The sequence below is a fragment of the Mizuhopecten yessoensis genome, unplaced genomic scaffold (genome assembly GCF_002113885.1).
Source record: "Mizuhopecten yessoensis strain PY_sf001 unplaced genomic scaffold, ASM211388v2 hete_36000496, whole genome shotgun sequence".
NCBI classification, from domain to species: domain Eukaryota; kingdom Metazoa; phylum Mollusca; class Bivalvia; order Pectinida; family Pectinidae; genus Mizuhopecten; species Mizuhopecten yessoensis.
In genome coordinates this window covers 1-1,720 of record NW_018482246.1, presented here as the reverse complement: position 1 = coordinate 1,720, position 1,720 = coordinate 1, and the positions used below count along the sequence as shown (strand labels likewise).

Below are 1,720 nucleotides of genomic sequence, written 5' to 3'. Positions count from 1 at the left end.
TTGATTGTCAGTCAGTTTACTAGTAAGTGTAAGTTCACACTGAGGTTTCAGTTTACACAGGTTGATTGTCAGTCAGTTTACTTGTATTTCTACATATCAATGGCAGTTGTAGTGAAATAAAAACGTAATGTTGGGGTTTTGATGTTTGCATTCTGTCAACTGGGAAAATTGTAAGATATCATTCATTGATGGTGGTTTTTTTTGCAGTCTACAACTTCGTGAGAACATAGATGTTGATCAGGTGATCCTGATCATGGATGTAGAATACCAGGCGTCACAGTCAGCACAGTGTAGCATATTGGGAGATCTAACTGGCCTTCCGTTCTCCATCACTCCAGACCAGTTCCAGAAGAACTGCGGACTCAAACTGATTGAACCAGGCTTTGACTATGAGGTTACTAAGAGGTATAATGTGACCGTGCAAGTAACCGAAGGGGCTGTGGGGAGGAAGAAGAGACAGATCTTCAGTAAGTGTCTTTTAATCAGTTAAATCTACAAAGTGAAGAAAGTTACAAAAATTTCCTTTTACAAATACAATTGATATTCTAAGGTTTGGATTTTCACAGTGATAAATATGTCTGGAAATGAAATATGCGTTAACCTTCCACTCTGACCCTAAACTATCCCTCAACACCTCCAGGACAGGGCCTAGATCAGGACAGGACAGGGCCTAGATCAGGACAGGGCCTAGATCGAAGGCAACACATCCCCAGAGGACTCTGTTTTACCATAATGCCCTCACTAGAAGTATAAAATTCCGTCTACTAAAACTGCCTAAGGTTACTAACAGTACTTGGCAAAGAACTTCTTGACACCTCCAGCAAAATAGAAACTCACCAAAATGGTTGTGCTCAGCAATATTATAAGGACTAGGCAGTATATGGCATCAGAATATACCTATGTTAATCAATCAGTGTCCAGGGTTTTATAATATCGGCACTATTATTTGTAATAATGACACTGTTATATTGAGTATTTTCTTCTATTTCAGTACAAAACACTCACCCAATAGCGACAGTCATCATTGACGTAATCGATGTCAACGACAACTCACCCATCTTCCAGTATGACGAACCCCATATTTACCCACTCCAGACCAGCAGTGCGGGTACGGAAAACAGATACTTTGGAGCCATCGCTTCAGATGTTCGCCCAGACGCATCCGTAATGACGGTTTATGTAAGTAATAGCTATAACATCATCTATCATGTAATCTTGAATTGACATGCCAGCTGTTTTATTTTCCAGAAATTCTCATTTGTTATATTTGAATATATAAATAAAATTCTGGGATTTGGTATTTCTATTGTGCAGTATATTTCATAACATCCTTTTTTTCCTTTTTTTTTCAATTTGAAAAGTTATTATTTTGTACTGAAGATAATTTCTCTTCAATATGAGAGTAATCTATACAACTTATAGACCGATTTTTCTATCCTAAATCATTGGTTTCGTTCTATTTGTAGGCAACTGATGAAGATTCTGGACATTTTGGAGAAGTACGCTACTCAACAGTGGATCAGAGTGCAGTACCAGCAAATCCACCTTTCAAGATGATAAATCCTGAGGATGGAAAAATAATGACAACCACTGAATTCTCAGCTGACACACTGGCTGCCAAGACCTTTAAGATTCCTATATTGGCTACGGACATGGCACCGACAGTTGTGGAGCGCAAGGTCACTCAGTCAACAGCCTATGTAAGTGTAGATATAAGTAG

The 1,720-nt window shown here is 38.7% G+C and overlaps 1 protein-coding gene across 1 annotated transcript; it reads left to right on the top strand.

Annotated features, from left to right (window-relative positions):
* Window positions 1-179: 179 nt before the first annotated feature.
* Window positions 180-1,700, top strand: LOC110444076 (cadherin-23-like; the record flags this gene model as incomplete). Its single annotated transcript, XM_021488497.1, has 3 exons — window positions 180-467; window positions 992-1,179; window positions 1,467-1,700. Coding segments are annotated over exons 1-3 (636 nt in total), but the record flags the coding sequence as incomplete, so codon positions are not given.
* Window positions 1,701-1,720: the final 20 nt, after the last annotated feature.